This window comes from Citrus sinensis, chromosome 1 (assembly GCF_022201045.2).
Source record: "Citrus sinensis cultivar Valencia sweet orange chromosome 1, DVS_A1.0, whole genome shotgun sequence".
Classification (NCBI taxonomy): domain Eukaryota; kingdom Viridiplantae; phylum Streptophyta; class Magnoliopsida; order Sapindales; family Rutaceae; genus Citrus; species Citrus sinensis.
Window position 1 is genome coordinate 23,715,805 of NC_068556.1, and position 20,214 is coordinate 23,736,018.

General features: G+C 32.8%; 2 protein-coding genes across 2 annotated transcripts; one reads left to right on the top strand and one right to left on the bottom strand.

Moving 5' to 3' along the window:
• The first annotated feature begins 8,325 nt into the window (after positions 1–8,325).
• Positions 8,326–9,484, top strand: LOC102630290 (leucine-rich repeat extensin-like protein 3). The gene has a single exon (XM_006488818.4). The coding sequence runs from the start codon at positions 8,557–8,559 to the stop codon at positions 9,130–9,132; it is 576 nt and encodes a 191-aa protein (XP_006488881.1). The 5' UTR covers positions 8,326–8,556; the 3' UTR covers positions 9,133–9,484.
• A 5,517-nt stretch (positions 9,485–15,001) lies between these two features.
• On the bottom strand, positions 15,002–16,411 carry LOC102629993 (GATA transcription factor 16-like). Its single transcript, XM_006488817.4, has 3 exons — positions 15,949–16,411; positions 15,703–15,846; positions 15,002–15,575 (listed from the first exon to the last, which is right to left on the bottom strand). The coding sequence occupies exons 1-3, from the start codon at positions 15,967–15,969 to the stop codon at positions 15,297–15,299; spliced, it is 444 nt and encodes a 147-aa protein (XP_006488880.1). The 5' UTR covers positions 15,970–16,411; the 3' UTR covers positions 15,002–15,296.
• Between the last annotated feature and the right edge of the window lie 3,803 nt (positions 16,412–20,214).

A 20,214-nucleotide genomic window follows, 5' to 3' on the forward strand; every position in this document is an offset into this window, starting at 1 on the left:
AAAATGAAATTGATCGATTAAATAATTCAGTTCAATTCTCAAATTTATATTGAATTAATTTTTCAAAATAATCAAGTTTAAATTAGATCTATTTTCAGAAGATAAATTGAATTGAAAATACCCATAAAAACTAGAATTATTCCATTTATAATTAGATTTATACAATAATTAATATAACAATAAAATATGAGAGTCTGGTTTAAAATTCGACAAACTTAAGGACTTGAAGAAAATAAAAGGAAAATTTCAATGTGATATTGACATATTATAACAGTAGAGACCCACATTACAGAACTTCAAATTATATATCTAATTGTGATTTTTTTTAAAATCAAGGACTTGATTGTTATTATCTTTTTATTATTATTTTTTTGAAGTTTTCTTTTGGTTTTCAAATTGTGTCGACTGAGTCAGATAAAACGACTCGTTCTGGGGGTTAATTAGTCGTAGGTGGTAACTTGATTTGTTTTCTGGAATTAAAAAAATAAAAACAAAAACAAAAGTAGTTGGTTTATTTATTTATTTATTATTTTTTTTGTGGGAAAATGCTTCAAAGGAATCGTTGTAAAGCAAAAGAGCCGTTGTGTATGTAAGAAGGAGGGCTCTACTTTCCTGTCACTATCTCAATCTTTCCAATTTTGAATTCATAATGCCGACTGCACGTCTTTTCATTGCACTGGACCCCACCAACGTGCCGGCCGCGTCGCTCCATTTGCGTGTGTTTGTCTGGTTAATAGGCTTTCACAATGAGCCCATAATACAATAAATGGGCTTCAAAACTGGCATTAGGCGTCCAGTTTTAAGGCCCAATGATGGATTCTCAACTCTCAAGTTTGTCAACGGGAAGAAATTGGACCTGGGCACCTGGCCTGGCACTTATGACATGAACTTTGTTTATTTTCGTTTTTTTTTTTAAATTTAATATCACTTACCATTTCTCTGATTATATAATAACAACATGCCCAAAAATTGCACGTGCAGGCACAGGTTTCTTGTAAAGCTTCTTTGCTTGTATAGTGTTTTTCGCTTTTGTTTTAAAGGTTAGGTGGATATGTATTTGAGTCTCCTGCTTTGAATTCACATCACACCTACATTTTGACTACATCTTTGTTTCATTTTCTTTGTTGTTCCATTTACAATCTTTAAAGATAATAGAGATCACTAAAATACTTACAAAAAAATTTGAAAGAGTTTAGTTTGATAATTAGAGTAGTGATTCTCATAAATATAGCTTGAAATAAAAGATTTAGACCAAGCCCAACTTATGACACGATGATACACAAAAACTCAGAGCTAAGCAGATAGAAAATTTAGAGTTTTTTCAACCACGAGATAAGTGAAGGCTTTCAATCCCAAGCCTCTATTGCTTACTGGCTTGGGAAGAGAAATTCTAAAATACTTCTGATGTATTACAACCAATTAATGCATGCACGACATGTGTAGTTGAATTTAATATAATCACCATTTGCATGAGTAATGATATAGCCACAAACTCTTGTACAAACTTATTTTGTACAAACTGATGTGGCATGATAAAATTGGTTGAATTAAATATCTCTTGGCTCACATGATTTATTTATATTATTTTATATTTTCATTCAACCAATGAATTAATGTCACATCAGTTTGTATAAGATAAATTTATACAAGAGTTTGTGGTTGTATCATCACTCCCATTTGCATATAAATTTTTAAAATAAATACACATATACCAAATATCAGATAGCACAGGGACCAACAACCCAAGCACGTGTCAAAAATTCAATTATTGACAGCTAATGCTGAATTTTTATTTCAAAGGAGCCGGTGCGGTGCGGATGTTACTCTTACCAAATAGCCGTTATATCAGGCTAGATGATTTTTGGTCTTAATCAACTTGCTTGCATCATTAAATGACTAGGTACTATAAGTCAAATGTTTCATGAAATTAATAATCAAATGAATTGAAACATCCGAACAATAACGTTTCCTTGTCGGTCAAAAATCACAACTCTGCTCGAACATTCTTCTTGTGAAAACACTTCTGTTTTTAGATATAAGATCATACAGAGTCTTAAGATAATTTGAATTACGAAATATCATGGCAATAATTGGTTGGTTTACCCCGTAAATTCTCTAGTGAATAGATTCTATTCTCTCATGTATATGAAAACATTTTCTCGCAACTTTTGATAAGAGATCACATCAGAAATGAGGGGGGATTTGATAATTATTCATTCATCAGCTGCCTCTATTATTCTTGCTTATATTTTAAAATTATACGTAGAAAATAGTCTGAAAAATATAACATAATCTTTGCATGGACAATGACATCGAGAAAATCTTTCGTACATCGAAGATAATACAATCAACTAGCACAAAAGATTAACGTGGTAAAGCCGTTGTACAAAAGATTTCTCCTTATTGAAATGTTATACTTCTGAAACTTTTGTTGTTAGGCAACCAAAAGAGCACAAACAGGGGATGGCATATAGGCATGCAAGGTAATATTCCTTTGAGCATCTGCATGGATAGACCCACCTCCGATGGCGGCGTCACTGCCACGCCGTCTTCTATAACCGGCGTCGAAGACCCCAGAAGCTTTATTAATTCTTTTGATTCTCAGGCAAACTTTTAGGGCTTACTTGAAGCTCTGCCTTGATGAATGAATCTTTCGCGTCACAACTGTTGCAAATTGTTGGCTTGTCATTATTCCCATGAACTTGATTGCTGCGTTTTTGTTTCCACTGCTTCTTCAGGCCCTTAAACCAACTTAAAGACATGTGTGTGTTTGCATGCACATTGCTTGAGAAATCTCGCGTGTCTTTATATATATAGTAACGAGCTAACTCATGAAGTGATGGCAAAAATGCAATTTTTCCACAATATTGGCAGTTTGTAGAGCTCATGTAATAGAGCATGCTCATACGTACCCAGAAAATAAATGAATCTTATCTGCCTATCTGAATCTGAATCCATAAAAATGTAACACATATATGATCAGGTCATTAATTTGGATTTAATGCGGAATCCAGGGGTAATTATTTTCAAAGCAGAAATATATTATTTCTTCATTAAGTTAAAAAAAAAATCTAAAATAATTCTTAACAAAGACACCCCTATCGATGAAGATGATCCAATTTTATGATTATAAGCCTCCCAATGACCAAGACACAGTCTACCTTCAGTTCAAGAGTCCAAGCTTGAAAATTTTGCTAAGACTGGAACAGATTGGCTCGCAAATGAGCAGTAATTTGGAACGTCCAAGCTTGAAAATTTTGCTAAGACTGGAACTGATTGGCTCGCAAATGAGCAGTAATTGGAACGTATAAATGAGTTGACACCAAATGACCACTTAGGGTTCGAACCTATATGAGAGAAACGACGTTCAGATCCCATGCTTATTTCAGTTGTGTTTACACTGCTTGAGTTGACCTGAAATTTTGGTGCAAGGTCGCCATAGATCAAGTCCTTTAATAATCTGAAATCTTACCACTGTATACGTGCATTGGAAGCAAATTCATGTAAAAAGTGTCCAACTGCAAATCTCTGATTTCTTTCACCGAAAAGAAAATATCAATTCTTTTTGGTTCAATAAAATAAAAGAATAACCCGAGAACAAGGCAGAAACTATCCTTGAATTGCGCGTACTTAAAGGCATACGTAAGAGGTAGATTCGAAATCCACGAATAAAGCCTATTTCTCGAAATTCTTCAATATTGATAAACTGGGTTAAGCACAAAAGATTTTTTTGTTAATTATAGATTCATGCTAATTAATACCTTACCTCTTAAGGGTTAAGGTTAGTTCATAGTAGTAACAATTAATCGTATTTGATTTGATGTGAGTGTGTCAAATCCGCATAAAACCTCCGCAAACAGAGATATTGCACCAGTTGCGACCTCTAAATTATTAACAAGCACTTAATACCAATACCTTTCAGATCGGAGTTATGATTTTAATTGTCGGCAACGTCAACTTTTTTCCTGAATATTTTGTGCTTCGTCCATGTGAAAGCTAGCTATGTGCATTTCATTTTATTCAAATCCAATTATTCCAACAATCTTATAAGCTGCCACCAGAAGCAGTACTTTTAATGTCCAAAGAACTAAGCCAGCATGTTCTTAGCAGTAGAATTTAATTAAAGTTAAAAAGCATAAAAAAAAAAAATCAGATTAAAGTTGAAGGAAAAACATAATTCAAATAAAGTCCCGATCTATTCGTGGCATGTGGGATGAGAATAAAGTACGTGCACAAGGAAATTATATTCACAGAGTCATCGAAGGGGCCCTAGAAAATAGCAAGTGCTTACATCTTAACAAACAAGGCCTTGTCTCGTTTCGTAGCTTTATTACTATCGGTTTGCATTATTGGTATTGTCGTGGTGCCAACGTAGTGCTAATTGTGCACCACGTGTCACAATGCATGAACCGAACTCGCAGAAAGGTCCAAGCTCCATGACCATGAGCCTCTTTTGGTAATTATATTTCATTTAAGTGGGCAAAATAGTTGGTGACGCACCAACCATCACATCTCCTAATCAACTAATTACAATTACAAATAACCTTTAATTTTCCCCTTATTTGTTACTTGATGGCTACTTTATTTCAATTATTAATGGTTCATTCAATGCTTTTCAATCTTGTTTCTCAATCCTATACATGTTTAGTGGTCGGCCATTTTCTTTGCTAGTGAACATAATTAATTTGGAAGTTTTTCTAACTAACCTTTTAGGAAAGTCATGTGAGTGAAATTTTTTTTCCTCTAAAATTATCACTTCATGTATTTTGTATTAGGATTAAAATTCAGTATTGAGTTTTTTTTTTTTTTAACTGAGCACTGAATCAATGATCAAGATTTATTTTAAATTTTTTTATTTTATTTCTCTTACCTAATAATTATTGATTCAGTGCTTAGCAAAAACTCAGCTCAACACTAAATCATCATCCTTTGTATTAACCATTTGGGCAAAATTCTAAGTTATCGTACCATAAGAACTATCATATTCGAGGACACTTTTTTTTTTTTCCTTTTTTAAAGCTTCATGAGTAAGCATTTAGAATCTATTTCTTATTAGTTCAAGATCTATCTTGATTACTTTCCGGAATCAAAGCTAGTAGATTTGTTTGGGTGAAGTTTGTTATCAACTTTTAATTACATAAAAAGGAACATAACCGAACACTACTATAACTAATTTTCAGATATCATAAAATTCTTATTTATCTCGATTGAAGGATCTTCAGAATCATCACCTGATTCCAATGAGGATTTCTGAGATAAAGTTGTGAACTTGTAATCTGTAATTTATTAATGTGGTGCTAAATCGACGATAAACAACAAGTGCACTTTTACAGTACTGGACTACACTCATTAAAAAATAAAAATAAAATCGTGAATTCAAAATTTAGAATAGATGGTGATTTTCTTCTTGTGCCGTCCAACTTGTGAACAGATCCAATTGCGGATTTCGTTTTTGGGGTCTAGAGAAAAAGGAAAATGGAAAAGAAGAAAGGTAGTTAAAATTTCACCCTGTTTACACTTGAGGCTCCAGTAAACGAGGCAATCAAGCCTATAATGAACTTGAAAAAGGTTATATTATAAAATAGATTGTGAAGAAGTTGCTTCGGACAACCAGAAAGTAAAAGGAAGAAAAAAGATTTGAGTAAAGTTCAAGATTCTTTATACTTCTAGTTTGGGTTTTGAGGTTATTTATACACATAATTTTGCCTTTATTGATTTTGAATATCTTGGCATCAGGAGTCCTCAAACAGACTTTTTCAAAGCATTTGTTAACTAAATTATACCGTAAAATTGACAATTACGAACTTTATTCGGACATCCTTATTCCTCCCTCAAGAGGTGGAAAAGAAAAGAAAAAAAAAACAAATTTGAAGATTCTAAAATCTAATCTCATGGATTTATATATCATCGTTCACACCTTCTAAAATGTAGATTTGGAGTAGATTAATTCCGTCTAACTTTAATTAATAACATTTTAATAAAGCTAAGCGGTGATAACTAAGTTCAAATCCATATTCTATAACATATTGATATTTGTACTAAGTAAGAACTTCTTAAGCATATAACTTAATTAGCAAAAATGTCGGTCAGATACCGTTAATTTTCCTCGTGCAGTTTTATGAAGAGCATATATTTCTGAAGAGAAGCACAATTGGGGACTTAACTAACACGAAGCAAGTTAAATAATTAACTGACTTTCGGTTTATCAATCAATCAAATCTATGATAATTGAGAAGAAAAGGAGCAGCATCTGTAGATGCCAAATTGAGACGCCACATGGCATTTAATTAGCAATTTGGCAATTTTGTGAAGAGCCATCATCGTCACAATTGTGGAACCCGCAGGCAAAGGTTCATAGCTAGTGACTTAGTACAAAAAGACTATCACCACCGAACCAGCCTGTAAAGTTCCTTTGTCCTCTGGAGTCTGGACGGCCATTGCCATTGAAACTTGCAACATTGAATAATGATATAATTTAAATATCCTTTCAGTGTATCATCTAAATTTTGATCAGGATATGATGGTATGGTTACTTATCCTTATTGGGATCATTTGTTCCACGAGATAAATACCGACAGGTCAATTGAATTGGTTTTATTTTATGAAGCTAGCTAGCTGTGTTGCATGTGGGCAAAATTAGATGAGCCTTAAATTTTTCACCTCAGTGCCCCATATTGGTGATGGTAGCATTTAGTTTGCGTTTTCACAACCAGTTCTATAAACTAATTAAGAAAGAATAATGCTATTTCACCTAAAACTTAATATCGTCGAAATACTCGAAATTATTTTTTATTGTAATTACGGTGAGAATTTTTAATTTTTCACTATTATTCGAAAAAAAAACTTAAAAGTAATTAAGAAAGACTCAAATTCGGAAAGGGTCTTAATTCTAGAGTGCAAACAGTTTTGTAGGCATTTAACTATTAAGGAATTGAAAAAAGAGAGAATTTGACTGTGCTGCCAGCTTTCTTATATGCGAAGGGTGAGCATAATTAAAATGAGGTGAATTATGGCTGCAACTACTAAGAGAAACTTTTTTGTTTTACTTACTAATTAAGCCTCATTTGGTATTAAGGTGTTGCAACTTCAGTTGTATTAACAAAATAAAATTATGAAATAAAAATTAATAATATATAGTAAATATAATTTTAAATAATAATTTTCATAAAATTAGTAAAAATATCATATATTTCATCATACAAGTATAAAATCAAATTAATTTAACTTTTAAGATATAACAATTAATATTTATTAAATATTTTAGTGTTGCATTAACTGTCCAATCTCAATCTAAAACAGGGTCTTAAGTCTTAACCACACTCAAATTTATAAAAATGGAGCGTAGCTAATTGATAACGGTAACAAATACCAAACCTGACTTCAGAGAATTGAAAGCCCACATGTCAAAAGCTTTAAGTATGAATGGTAATGGAAATAAAACGTAGAAACGTTTGAATTGAAAGCTGCAACACAAAAATCCATACATTATGGCTGCTAAGGGCTAATTTTGATGACATAGCAAGCCAGAGAGTAGAGAATTTTGTTGCGTATTAGGGCCAGCCAAGCCCACGTGTTAGCTTGCGTCTTCTTGACGTCTACCTCCTGTTTTCGCCACAACAAGGATGAAACTAATCACTTGTGAGAACACGTCTACAAGTCAAGCCCCACAATCATGACCGTGGTGTAAATTACACACAAATTGTAATTTACAATCTACCATGTTATGTTACTTATAAAGCAGTGGTTAAATTGTGTTAACTCTTTAATAGATTATTGATAATAATTATTAGAACAAATGTAGACTTAATATTTATTTTTATAATCGTATAGTCATTATCAAAATTTTATTGTGAAGCTGATCTAACTTATCTAAATCTTGTCTCTCTCCTTTATAGAGAGTCTAAATATATACATACAATCAAACAATAAAACCATGATCATGATGTGTTCATAATTTTTTGTAAATATTAAAAAATTAGATTTTACCTCATCTATAATTAGTTACCTGAAATAAATGAGTTTTGAAGGGACTCCCAACTTTCACCAACCAGCCAATAGTTTAGGCGGCCGGCAGTATCTTTCCTTAAAAACTTCACAAAATTTACCCTAATTCCACTTGATTAACTTAAACCAACCCTTAATTACGCGGCTCTTTTCGAAGTTGCTGCCCTCAGTTAAAGTAAAGTAGTAAACGTGTCGGTGTCATCTTTTAGAAATTGAAGGCTCCTCCTTTTAAACCCTCGTTTTTAAAATACCCTTTTTCTTGCATAAAGGATGCCGTGTACAGTGTATAGTCATTTGAGCTTGTATTAATATTTAAGTAGTATAATGTAGCATCAACCAATCATAACGAAACCCACACCCACACAACTACAGGCCAGCGCCTCTTTATCGTCACTATCACTACTATATCTGCTCATTTCTCTTTCTCTCTCTTTCTCTCAGCCATTTCTTATCGGCCTCTCTCTTTTATCTCCTCCTAAGAAAAAAATTCCGTCAAAAATCCCTCCTCCTCCTCCTCCTTCTTCTTCTTCTACATTTCAATTTTCACAAACAATGAAAAGTTCACGCATACTCAGCTTCTCTTTCTTTTATATTTTCTTTTTACTACAAGAACACTTGGCCTTAGGCGCTAATGTGACAACAACAACAACAAAGTACCAGATCGAATGCACAATGTGTTCATCATGTGACAACCCATGTCAGCCAGACCCGTCACCCCCGCCGCCATCACCATCACCACCACCACCATCGCCGCCACCGGCTTCCTCCTCCCCAAACTGCCCACCACCACCATCACCACCCTCCAGCTCCGGTGGTGGTAGTGGTGGGTCATATTATTACTCACCACCCCCACCTTCAAGCCCTTCTTCCTCCTACTCATCACCACCACCGCCGTCCAACGGCAACGGCAATGGAAACGGCGGCATTGGTGGGCTGTATTTTCCACCGCCCAATAGGGGAAATTACCCTACACCCCCTCCACCAAACCCTATTGTGCCCTACTTCCCATACTATTATTACAGTCCCCCTCCTCCTTCTAAGTCGTCATCATCACCAACTTCAGTTTCTTTACAAACATTACATCGTTGCACTCTTGGCTTTGCTCTTGTTTTGTTGCTTATGTGGTGATCATGCGAACTGAAAAAAAAGAAAGAAAGAAAGATCAATTAAGTGAAAAAAAAAGGTAATAATGTGGCAGCAGATTTGCAGATCCGGGGTGTTGTGAGAGGAAGTGATCGAGAACAACTTCAATAGCACTTTCTTTTTTGCTTTTAGGCAGCTTTCTTCGAAGGTCAAAGGCACTATCTTTCTCTTTCTCTTTTCCCCTGTCTTCTTTATCTCTTTACTTACACTGTAGATGTCGTGAATGATCTGTAAAATTTGTGTTGACAGATTTGTATGTAATTTTGTTCCATTATTAATTGTTAGTGGTAATTATCAATTTTTAATTAATAAAAGAAATTAGCGTCGTTTATGCCAATGATTACGCTCGAATAATTTTTTTTTTTTAATGTCTAGCTATTTATTATATATATTTATATAAACATGCATATTACACAGATAGGCGCCATAGCTTTGGTAAATGCCATGATTGTCGGTGGATAGATTGCAGTAATTGCTTAGCTTCAATTATTTGATTTGCCCATTTGCTTCATGGACCGCCCACCTCCTCTTGTTCACTAACTTTTCTTTATTATTAAATTATTACTATATACTTAATGAGCTATTTTTTTTTTGGAATGAAAATATTTAGTGAACTATTTTGCTCACGTTCTGGTTAACGGTATTATTATTAGGTGACGTTGATTAATTTATAATTTAATATTATTTGCATAGTATTACAAGATTAAGATACATTTGTACTTATTCATTATATAGTAATCGAAATTATTCAATGGATATTCTTATAGAAGATATTCATTTACTAGTCAACTTTTATTTCACATGCGTCCAGTGCACACAAGATATTTGAATGCATAATTCATATACTTTTTTTTAATTATAATCACATGTATCCATATTTTCCACTTTGGTTAGATGGATAATACAACGAATTTTATTTGGCACACATTAATAAAAGCACACCCTGTCATTATTGGACGCTATAAGCTTTGAAAACTTGGTAAGGGCTGAAAGCATCCTTCTTGAACAGAGGGAAGGCGACTACCGCTAACCTCATCATGATGTGATGACGTGGTGACATGTGGGCTGCTGGGTATAATCAGGTAGAGTAAGGAGCTTTAGGCTAAGGTAAGCACGCACCAATCAGAAGACTTAGAGCTCTGGAAGAGTGGAAGGTCTGCTTTCGTGGACTGACACAGGATTCTGACTGGCCAGTAACATATCTTTTCTAATGAATCGTTGACCACCAGAATCCTACTCCCTGTTCCTGGAAACTTAAGCAAGAGATGAATTTATTATTATAGATAATACAAAGCCAAAATTCAAGCGAAGCCCAAAACCCAATACGTCCATGTAATTTAATTTTTAAAATATATAAAAATTCGTTTAGCTCTTATATTTTGAAGTTTGTGTTCGTTTAGACTTTATATTTTTTAAAATACCTTAAATCATCACTATTTACTATCATTAAATTATTGACACTCTTATCATTATCTTTTGTTCATTTTAACTTATTTTTACAATATTACTCTATTATAATAATTTTTTAGACATTATTAAAAAATAAATAAATTACCAATTTAACACCAATATATATATATATATATATATATATTAATTTTTGTGGAACACTCTTTTAAGTTAAAATATTAATTTTTTTAAAAAAATTGATAATGTAATTTTTTACAATATTAATTTTTTAGACATACGTGAGTTTCTACAAAAATTAATATATACAATTTTATTTTTGATAATCTAATTTTTTATTAATATCCAAAAAAGAAACATTATTGTAAGAGTGTAATATTGTAAAAATAAGTTAAAAAGAATAAAAAATAATGGCATGAGTGTCAATATTTAGCAGTAGAGACGTTTGAGGTGTTTTAAAAAATATAGGGATTACATGAACACTAACATCATAATATAAGGACTAAATAAACTTTTACCCTTTTAAAATTTTAAAAATTAAATATCAATTACATGTTTGTTAGTATTTATTAGACCAAATATATTATCTACTATTGTCAGGGGAAAAAGAAAAATTTCAAACTTTTAGTTTGTCTGGATAAGCTTTTTGCCCCTTTTTTTTTTTCAATGATTAATAATGAGTTTTCCATTGACGTTCAGATTAAGTTTTTCACTAGATCTAAAAAATTAAAACAGGATAAAAGACAAAAAAAAAGGACAAAAAGATATTAATCGTATCAACAAATTATCATTTGTGAGATTTATGTTTATAAAAATTTTGATTTTGTAAAAAGTGCAATAAAAGATCCACACACCCAAGGTCTTAAATTTGGAGTATATGCATTAGTCTTAATTAGTTAATGGTACATTTATATATTATTAAAGTAATTAAAATTTTATTTGGTATTGAGATTAAGCAGTTATAAATTTTAAATTATATTAGTAATTTTTATGTTATTGTGGCTTAGAAGTTGAGAAAATTTGATTCACTACTTGTATGATGAAAAATAAAAAATACTTTTATTATTTTTATTAAAATTATTATTTAAGAATTATGTTTACCATATACTATTAATTATTATTTCATAATTATAATTTTTTTCAACAATATATTAATACTAGATAACATTATGTCCAATTATCTGTCATTATGCTGTCTAAGTGTTTTTTTTTTTTTTCCTTCAAATTAATAATAACTCAGTGGTGGCAAAACCAAAAAGGCAAACTTTCTCCATAATTCAATGGGAAGAATAAAAAGAAAAGTGTATTGTCTTTCTTATGCAAATGGGTCCAATTTTTCCTCCTAAAATTGAATGTGTCGATCTTTGATCATATGAATGAGCTTCGAGATCAAAATAATTTGGGCACTAAACTCCAACTATGCAAGGCAACTACCATACCATGTGCCCAAAATCGAAGCTACCTAATTGTTTCTCAAGATTTGCCAAATTGCTGGCACATTTCAATTGTGAAAATAAAAAACTAAAAATTGAAAGAAGAATTTTTATTTATTTATCTTGGTTTACACAAGCAGCCTGGAGATAGTGTAGGGACAATTATTTGAATTCCTTTTTATTTGTTTTAATTAATTTTTAAGGTGAGATGTCATGGGGACAAAATTATTAGCTGGACTCCACGTAATTGTGTGGGTGGTGGGGGCACAAATTATTCTCTAGAGATATTGTTGTAGTTTTTTTTTTCATAAAATTAAAATATGTGAATAAGAACCAAAAGTCCGAAAGAAAATATATAGAATTATGGTTAGTTTAATTCAATTATTAATATTCTCTAAATTAAATTGGTTAAGCTTAAATAGTTCATAATTTGCACGAATTCCCATGCAAATTGTGAGCCACAAAATTATTCATGCATGATTTTGATTATGTGGCCGGCTGCCAGCATAAGTTCACGTTACGGGTTGCAATGCTGACCACGAGCTGAAAGTTCGACTTCATAAAGTAATGACTTAGCTTGCCACGTTGCCACGTCATTATGCGCTATAGTTGCTGTATGACTTCTTTTTTTTTTTTCTTTTTTGTGTGTTTGAGATTGAAGTATTATAATTTTAATTATTGTGGAAAAAAATTATAATTATGAAATAAAAATTAGTAATATATAGTAAATATAAATTTTAAATAATAATTTTGATGAAATTATTAAAGATATAATAGATTTTCTATTATATAAATGAAAAATCATATCAATATAACTTTTGAGTTAAAGCAGTTAGTGTTTATTAAATATTTAACTGCTGTAATTTTTATCCAATCTCAATCTCAAACGCACCCTGAATATTCTTAATTTTAACGTCGTTTACACATCATTATGGATTTTATTTTCACACTCATTCGATAATTTCTGGTACTTTATATACTAAATTAAAATTTCTTTTTTAATAATTGCTTTGTAAGGTAAATTTAGAGGTAGTTCAATGAATTTAATTATGATGTAATATAATGTGTGTCATTGCTACTAAATTTCTTAACGGAGTTTGAAAACTCCGAAAACTTTGGTTGTCACCGGTGAGTGGTCCATTTCTTCATAAATTCCCAATAACTACCCACCACATTCATTTATGATCGGGGGTACTTATGGGCATTATGATGTTGGGTCAGACCCATCTTCAATGTTGCTAATTTCGAGACACTACAGGGCCCAATCTGGATCTTCAGGCTTCTATAAGCCCCACGGCCGTGTTCGCTTCACAATGTTGGGGCTAGAAGATCCTAACCCAAGAAGAAGAAGAAGAATGTTATTTTGCATTTCAGCAATTAATACAATGCACTGGTTCAACTATTTATCTAAAACCCAGAACGGTTCAGATGTACTTGAAAACATGTGAAGTAATTAATGAGTTCAATTTGGTTTCAAGTGGTGCTTGACCACTGAGTCAATTTACTGGTTATTATTTGTTATATCATGCATTTTTCTTTCAATTTATTTGTATGCACCCTCCATGACGGCAGCTATTGGATTTGGCCTGCTCCCAAACGTAGAAATGTGGCGCCATATGAAAATGACTGCTACATATCATTTGAACACATGCTCGCCAATATTTAGTGTCTTTTATTTGTTCAAACAAAAGTTTTGACTACACTATCGAATGGAAATTTAGTCGTATTTTAGCATCTCAAGTAATTAATTAATAACAAGCCATTATTATTATTTATTGAGTTTGGCTATGTTGGAGTTGTTGTAGAGCACCCCTTCATAATCACATGATCAAAGTTATAATGAATTTTCTACTATTTATCACTTTACGTGTGTGGCTGAGAAGATATTCGTACTCCACCGCAAATCTAGTCCAACATAGTCATAGTCTTTTTTGAAACTACCTGATGCCTATTTCATAGCATATGCACGAGGGTATCACTCACTACCTAACAAGAGTTTTACATTACAACCGTCCGTTGCAAAATTTTGGTTTATTTAAGTACAAGCTTGTCAATGTATTTACCAAGTTTTGCATTTGGTATCACAAGCCAGCTCCAATATTTGTGTACTTATTATAATGAGCACTTAGAATGTTGTGAAGATTATTGCGTATGACTATAAGACTTGCGTAATCGGGTTGGCTGTCACATCAATACTCCATAGAAGTAATAAACTAAATTTTGGTATATAAAGACGCCTTGTGGGAGAAATTATATGTAATAAAAAAATGAAAAGGAAAATTGTTCAGGTGATTCAACTTACTAATTGCTAAATTTGGTCAGCGCATCCCTGTGCCTTTTATATGTCATCATGCATGGTTCTTTCAATTTGCATACACCGTTAGTGGAATGGTGGCTTGGGCCAATTCGTGGTTGCCCTGCCCAAAACTAGAAACATGGTGCCCAATGAAAATTACAAAGAAAATGTTCTAAAAATAGACAATATGCTTTTAATTCTTCAAATTTTGTAGTAGATAGTGTGCCAAAAAGAATTGTTGTATCCTCTTCATTAATGCACACACCCACACTAAATTCTCTCTTTTGGGGGGTGGGGGGAGCAATTGAATTCAATTTGAGCTCTTGTTTTAATGCTTTCATGCCATTTCCCTTTCATCTTTCCCCCAGTTTTTATTTTAGAACATATTCCTATGGGTCACCATTCACCAAACGAAGAATCCAAAGTGCATAAACTTTAAAAAGGTATACCAATTAATGTCAATTCCAACAAAAGGTAAAGATTAAACATAACATGTTTCGCATTCATCTATCATATCATTACTATAACCATCCATTTAATTTGATTTTGGGCCTATGAAGTTTTTTTTTTTCATTTTCAGAATCAAGTTTCATGAGATACCCTTTGTTCTTTGCTATCTTTTTGGCCAGCTAATGTGCACCACATATAAAATTTATTGAAAAAAAAAAAAACAAAAACCGAATAGATAAAATTAATATGTGATGAGAAGATAGCGGCATGGATAAATAAATTACTATGTAATGAAAAATTAAAATCAATCTCCGTTTCTTACAATTACTTCTTCTTCAACTCCTCAAAAATACAGTTAGTTAAAAACTACAATTACCTAAAGACAACAAAAATAATAAAAAAGAGAAAAATTACAAAAATTTAAAAAATTAAATAAAAGTCCCCAAAAAACCATGAACAAAACTCATCATCACAAGATAAATTGGTCAAAGGGGACATCCATAAAGTCCTAGTATTATTATTATTATGATTATTACTGATTTGATTTTTTTTGGGTTAATCAACTAAGCATAAACGGAACCATAAGATAAAGCCATTAACAAAACAGCAGCTTGCTCTTCTTCTCCAAGCGTCTTTCTTTGCTTCTCCACGCTTGATCTTTGCATCAAAACTTCTCTTCCCAATGCGTACAATCTTTGCTTTAATGAATCCCCAAGCTTATTACTTGAGCTATTACTGCTGCTATTGCTGTTGCCTCTCTTTGATTTTTTCTCCTCTTTAGTGATTCCCAATATTGCCCTCCTCTTCTTCCTGCTCCTTATCCCGCATGCATTACATAGTGACTGCAAGATCACACGTTTCAAATGAAATCACTAAATGTTAAAATACCGGCAGCCGGAAACATTACCCACCGCAAATATGCACTTGATCGATCATCGCGATGATGATCAAGGGCGGGCGTGAAATTACCTTGGGGCCAGCGGGGCCACCTCGCCACAGTGGGGTCTTGGTGGTCCCACAATCAGCACAGGTCTTTTTGATACTATTTTCATCCGAAGAAACCCCATCAAGCCTCTTGCTGCCGCTGCTGTTCACTTCGTCGGATTCAAATCCCTGCGATAAAAGAAAACACAACAACCCACGGTCAGCTAAGATGTGAATGATTGGATCAAAAAGAAAACCAATATCCAACACAAGCAAAGCACGATCACTCACTTTGTCACTCGGATCCATCATTTTTAGAAGATTTTTCAAGAAACTAAGACTGACCCAGGTGAAAAGAGATTGAAAACTGAAGTGGGTTTTGATCAAAAGGGAAGCTAATCACTCTAGCTAATGATTTGGAATGAAGCTATTAGCTGGCCGGGGCTAAATATGAATGAAGGAAAGAATGAATGAATGTGAGAGAGAGAGATAACGAAGTGAAGTGTGTAATGTTCGTGCCGCTTTAGAGAGACCGAGAGTGAGAGAGAGAGAGAGAGAGAGAGAGAGAGAGAGAGAGAGAAATTCAAAACCGACACACAACAGAGACCAGAGACCGCACGCAGGGCAGAGATCTGAAAAATACTCCCATTTATATATGAGATGCGAAACCCTAGCTTTCGGTTAAGGAAATGACTTGATTGCCCTCGTTGGTTTAAAAAGTTTTAATCTAACCCGCCCTTTGGCCAAAATGTGCAACCAACGCACGCCCCCGCCAAAACCCAAAACGAAATGGCTCCGAAAAGAAACCTCAACAAAAAATGGCGCCATTTTGATGAGTTTTGCCTCCATTTCGCTCCTTCGTTTACTTGTTTATTTTTATAGATTTGGTAGTAATCGTGTGGTTGATGAGTTTGCGTAGCTATTCTTTTTCTTCTACGCGTCCGGTGTGTTTAAATTTGGACCCTTTGATTAGTTAACTAATGCTGGCCCTACCTTTTAAGTTTCTTTGTATGTCACAAGGTCTCACTTGTCACTTATCACTTTGTTAATGAAACCTTAAAATATAAACCAGTCTTTATCAACAAGGAATTTATTAGGGATGCTTACATTTACAATTGAAAACTGAATTGAGTTCTTTTAAATTAGTTATGTGAAGATGGAGTTTGAGCACTTCAGTTTTGTAAGAGTTGAGTTCATTTTAAATATTGAGAAGAAACCCAAATGAAGTTTGAATTACCCCCAAATTTATTGATACCTAAATTCTGTCGTTTAATGATTATTTGACTAATAAAATATTTACTGAAAACTTCTTAAATCAATTATGCGCCGAGTTACTTTTACTCCCAATAATAATAAGTCTTTTACTTTCACTTACTTAAAAAATAATTGAAAGAAAGAAATAAAGTGTTAACAAAGTAGTCCAAACTCTAAAACAACTAAAGTTATTCGATAAATTTTAGAATGTATACACACGAAATAAAAAAAAAAATTGACATTTAAAATAGTCTTTAGTTACAGAGCATATCGGTAATTTTCTCAACAATCGATAATTTAATGGAAAATATTGGCCATTATAATCCTCAATAGTTGTGTGAATTACCCAAAAAGCTGAAGAGGAAATTAATAAGAATTCAAGTCAAATTTAGAGACGTTTAAGCATATGATAAGACAAGAAAAATGGCGAGTGGCGTTTGATTATCCAAGTAGCTCACTTAAAGCCCACAAATCCTAAGAGATGAGGTTTTACATATATGATCCAAAATCTCATTAGCAAGCGCTGATAGATAATCAGAGCGTCACCGGTGTCACCATCTATTGACCCAAAAACAAAAAGCATAAAAGACACCACAACTTAAGACCAAAAAATGAAACTTGTCACAGTCATTATTTCTGGGATGAGTTTTCCACATAGGGCTCTGTGAACTTGTGGCGCACATAACAAGTTGTTAATAGAAGATGAGAATTGAGAAGCATGAAAATGCAGATGAAGCAAACAGATAAGAAAACAATAATATGCCAGATATTATGTGAGGGGACATGAGACCAGACAAGAAAAAATGAGGACCACTTAAGTAAATCTTGTTGCCGTATTTTAATTTTAATTTGTTTTATATTTTGAAACAACAAAACATCTCCGTTTGTTCATTTAATAAGTCTTTTATTATTGTTGTGGTTGAATTGGAACTTAATGGAAATGGATAATTGAAGGCAACCCACACAAAGAAAGAGTTTTTTTTTTTGGCAAGCTGCTGCCTCTCTGCCGAGACTGCAATAATAGTGCCATTATTAATGTGCTGTTGCTTTCTTTTTCTTTATAATAATTCACTAATTTGCTCGTCTCTCATTTGCCTTTGAAGAAAAAGTTCGAAAAGCTTCGAAAACTCGTTAAGCTCCCGTGGATTTTGTTTTCATTAAAACCTGTGACGTTACTTTTGAGTTTTGACATTCTTTGGCCATCAAGATTATAACCAAAGAACCCAACCAAGTTCTTTCCGATTGTCACCCACTACTTATGGTAACCTACTACTTTATTCTGACTGAAAAATTAAAAAAAATATATTGAAGTTTCAACTTTAGAGCTTTTGTTGAACAAAATGCATATTTTAGCAAGTTATTGTTAAATATTAATTTAATAAAAAAGAAAAGAGGCTTACGAGCAGTAATATGCAACAAGATAAGAACACTATTGTGTTAGATTAAATCATTGTCTAGTGAAAAAGTTGATTAGGAGATGTACCAAAATTGGCACAAAGAAAACCTTTTCTTGACGGGAAATAGCAAATGAAATTGCAACACTTTCCCATGAAGCATTTACGTAGGGATTGTCAATTTTTCCATGCAAGATCATATCTCATTTGGGACATAATTGAGATATATTTAAAAAAAAAAAAACGAAGGTATATGAGTGAGACTTTTTTTTTTATCTCACTTGTATAAATAGGATAGGATTGGGATTGGCAAATCCCATCCCATCCTATCACATTGCCAACTCTATTAGTTTAGTTTATTATTATATTATTTAATTATTAAATATTTTAACATGGTTGAATTTGGTTATTGTCTAAATTTATAGTTTTTGAAGCATTAATATTAACATGTAATGGAAGCAAATAGGCAATTAAAATGTTAGCATAAAATTATATTCAAATATGCATGTCGTCAAAATAAAACTATTAATTGATAATTCTATTTCGTATTTATTCAAGATTTTTTCTATATTGAGTTATGATGATCTTTAAAAGAAAAAAGTCATAATTTATTTATTTATATTCGATATTATTTAGGATAACTGGATGAGATGAGATATTTAATAGGATCAGACTATGACAAATTTTTGCCCCAAAAAAATAAAGGGACATGAATGGCTCTGCGTCAAATGATGTCGGGATTGAGTATGGCCGGCACATTCCATGATCTGCCTTTTTTCTTCTTTTTTTTTTCTATTTTAATTGGATGTAAAATTAGATAAAGACATTTTTTTTAGAAGGTTAGAATTGATAATTATGGAAATGAGAGACTCATTCCTACTCCACTTTTGAAATTAATCTCCCATTCCGTAATCCCAATATGAGGTGAGTCGCCTCAATGATTCCAATTACTATTCCCTAATCCCAATATGAAGTGAGCCTCACCTCAATGACTCCAATTACCACTCTTAATTTGGTTCAATTCAGAAAGTAAACACTGTTACTTATTCTAATTTCGAATTTCAATTATGCTGTAAATAAACACACTGTTAGAAAAGATGAGAAACCCTCCATGTGCTCGTTAAAACCGATGCCTTGATTTATTCAGAAACTTAGTAGTACCAAGCTGTTCCTACTAGTTACTATAATTTAGTAATTTTTCTAACCTTCCAACTGTTTAAAAAAAAAAAAGGAAGTTCCAAATTGCATTGAGTTTAGTGGTTAATTAATAAATTTAACGCACGTGCCCCATTTCAGTCTTTGCATGTCTTTTTTCGTCGACTATTATTTATTCAGTCAAAAGACTTACGAGTCCTTTACCAACCTCCATAATGAGTACAAGATTACCCAATGTCAACATTACTCGCCTATTTTCATTCCTAAAAAAAAAAAAGAAAAAAAAATTGCACGCCATTTGAAATTTGAAGTACGGCAATTTTCTAATTCTATCACAAGTATTATGAATTGAAATCACTAAATCAAAGAAAATAACAACACTTGAACCGTTGACAGTCACAAACACATTTTCCATTGAAAATTCATCACTCACACCAAGAAATTTTTGGTCTTTTGACTCCCAACAGTTCAGAATTTGAGATTTTCAAAGGAGAATGTAAAGACACCGGTTGTATTGTAAACACGCCTGCTACTAAAACAGCGGCGATTTGCGGCAGCAAAATCTTCCCACATGCGGAACAGTTCACATTTTAGTCCAGCCCATAAACTCCACTAATGCAAACTCCAGCTCAATTCAGCCATGTTCCCCCTTTAGTCAAATGAGCCTAATTCTGATTATTCAGCTCAGGCTCACACATGCGCTTGCAAAAACATGATTGTAGAGATGAAAGTAAGAACATGAGGATTTCGCACA

Excerpts from the sequence above, each read along its gene's own strand:
- LOC102630290 (XM_006488818.4), top strand. The coding sequence starts at position 8,557 with ATGAAAAGTTCACGCATACTCAGCTTCTCTTTCTTTTATATTTTCTTT.
- LOC102629993 (XM_006488817.4), bottom strand. The coding sequence starts at position 15,969 with ATGATGGATCCGAGTGACAAA. Across the intron at positions 15,847-15,948 it reads TGATGGATCCGAGTGACAAA|GGATTTGAATCCGACGAAGT; the intron begins GTGAGTGATCGT and ends CTTTTATCGCAG. Across the intron at positions 15,576-15,702 it reads GTGGCCCCGCTGGCCCCAAG|TCACTATGTAATGCATGCGG; the intron begins GTAATTTCACGC and ends GTGATCTTGCAG.